General features: G+C 44.8%; 1 protein-coding gene across 1 annotated transcript in view; it reads left to right on the top strand.

The window, feature by feature from the left end:
- frmd4a (FERM domain containing 4A) overlaps positions 1-1,869 on the top strand; it is a 62,045-nt gene that overhangs the window by 32,127 nt on the left and 28,049 nt on the right. The window contains 2 exon segments of the mRNA XM_070439760.1: positions 15-21; positions 219-360. Coding sequence (XP_070295861.1) covers positions 15-21; positions 219-360 — 149 coding nt within the window.

Here is a 1,869-nt window from a genome sequence, read left to right as displayed (position 1 = left end):
GTATGGGATTCTAGGATGACTGTGAGGTTCTGGAATGAGTATGGGATTCTAGGATGACTGTGAGGTTCTGGAATGAGTATGGGATTCTAGGATGAGTGTTGGAGACTAGAGTGTGTGTAGTTCTAGAGTGTGGTAGAGCATCACCATATCAGTAGAAACAAGCAGAAATACAGGATTTTGTAAAGATCTAATATCTCCATCTGTGTGTGCGTGTCCAGTCTAAGATCCATGCGGCTCGTAGCCTCAGTGAGATAGCCATCGACCTGACAGAGACTGGCACTCTGAAGACATCTAAACTGGCCAACATGGGCAGCAAGGGCAAGATCATCAGCGGCAGCTCTGGCAGTCTGCTCTCCTCAGGTAAGTCTCTCTGCGTGTGGCTGTTTTTGCATGTGTGTCTGTGCCCTGCAGTACCCTTACCCGACACTCCACCCCATAATGTTGAGGCCCTGGCCTCTATATGTAGTGTGGTAGAGGAGAGGGGGGTAGACGGCAGAGAGGAGAAGAGAGGGATGTAATGGAGGGTGGGCAGCTTTTTCCTGGTCTCTTGGACAATGCCTCTCTGTGTAGAGGGAGGTCATGTGGTTAGAAAGAGATCTGTGAGAGGAGACAGTGGTAACCCCCCCACCCCCCTTCAACCCTTCATTCACACTTTTTACTCTTGTGTGTATTTCTCAGCACCAGTATATCTTACAAGACTCTTGTCAATATCAGGAGAAAGACCAAGGTCTTGGGTTGAGATGGGGGTGCTTTTTATCCTCATATCGAACATGGTTATTAGCCATCAAACACACTCGTTCTACTTGTGACAACCAGCCCCATCACGGCGTTGGAAGTCACATAGTATGGGGTTGGTTGTCACAATGTAACGTATTCCTTTTGTAACAGGAAATTAAGCAACACAGCAAGCCTTTCTGTCACGATCGTGTGGGGGATTGACGGACCAAAACGCAGCATTTGGAAAATAAGCCATCTTCCTTTTATTTTGAAGAAGGAAAAATGAAACAAAACACACTTACAAACTAACCAAAACAATGAACGACCGTGAAGCTATGAACGTAGTGCACATACAGGCTACAAACGTATAACATAGACAATTACCCACATCAAACGAAAGCCTATGGCTACCTTAAATATGGCTCCCAATCAGAGACAACAGAAATCAGCTGTCTCTAATTGGGAACCCATTCAGGCAACCATAGACTTTCCTAGACAACTACACCCAACATAGACACAGCTAGACACATACACTCAACACAAACCCATACACTACACCCAACACCCCCTTTACCATATAACCACCCAAAACCGACAAAACTCAAACATTCCCCATGTCACACCCTGACCTAACTAAAATAATAAAGAAAACAAAGAATACTAAGGCCAGGGCGTGACACTTTCTTTGATCCAACGATATTCCTAACTAAATTCATAATATTATACTTTGAGAATATCATATTACATTTTGAGTACATGTGTGTGTGTATGTGTGTGTTTGCACGTGCATGTGTGTGGATGTGTGCTATTTCTCCTGTCCCATGTTTCTCTGGATCTGCCTCTCTCTCAGCAAAATGTATAAACCTCCCTTACCAAAAATGGCCATTAATTCCACACACAGGTCTTAAGAAGTCGCTGTATGGAGGTCAAATCTGTATATGATACGAATCAAATCCAAGCTCAATACATCACTACTCTCTTTCCTCAGGGAAGTGGGTGTGTGCCGTGTGCGTGTGCGTGTGCGTGTGTGTGTGGTGCATTAAGGGATTGCTTGTAGTGTGTGTGTGTGTGTGTGTGTGTGTGTGTGTGTGTGTGTGTTGTTGTGTGTGTGTGTGTGTGTGTGTGTGTGTGTGTGTGTGGTGTGTGTTTGAT

This window comes from Salvelinus sp. IW2-2015, linkage group LG4q.1:29, assembly GCF_002910315.2.
Source record: "Salvelinus sp. IW2-2015 linkage group LG4q.1:29, ASM291031v2, whole genome shotgun sequence".
NCBI classification, from domain to species: domain Eukaryota; kingdom Metazoa; phylum Chordata; class Actinopteri; order Salmoniformes; family Salmonidae; genus Salvelinus; species Salvelinus sp. IW2-2015.
Note: the sequence above shows the minus strand (reverse complement) of the source record. Positions and strands in the feature narration are given on the sequence as shown.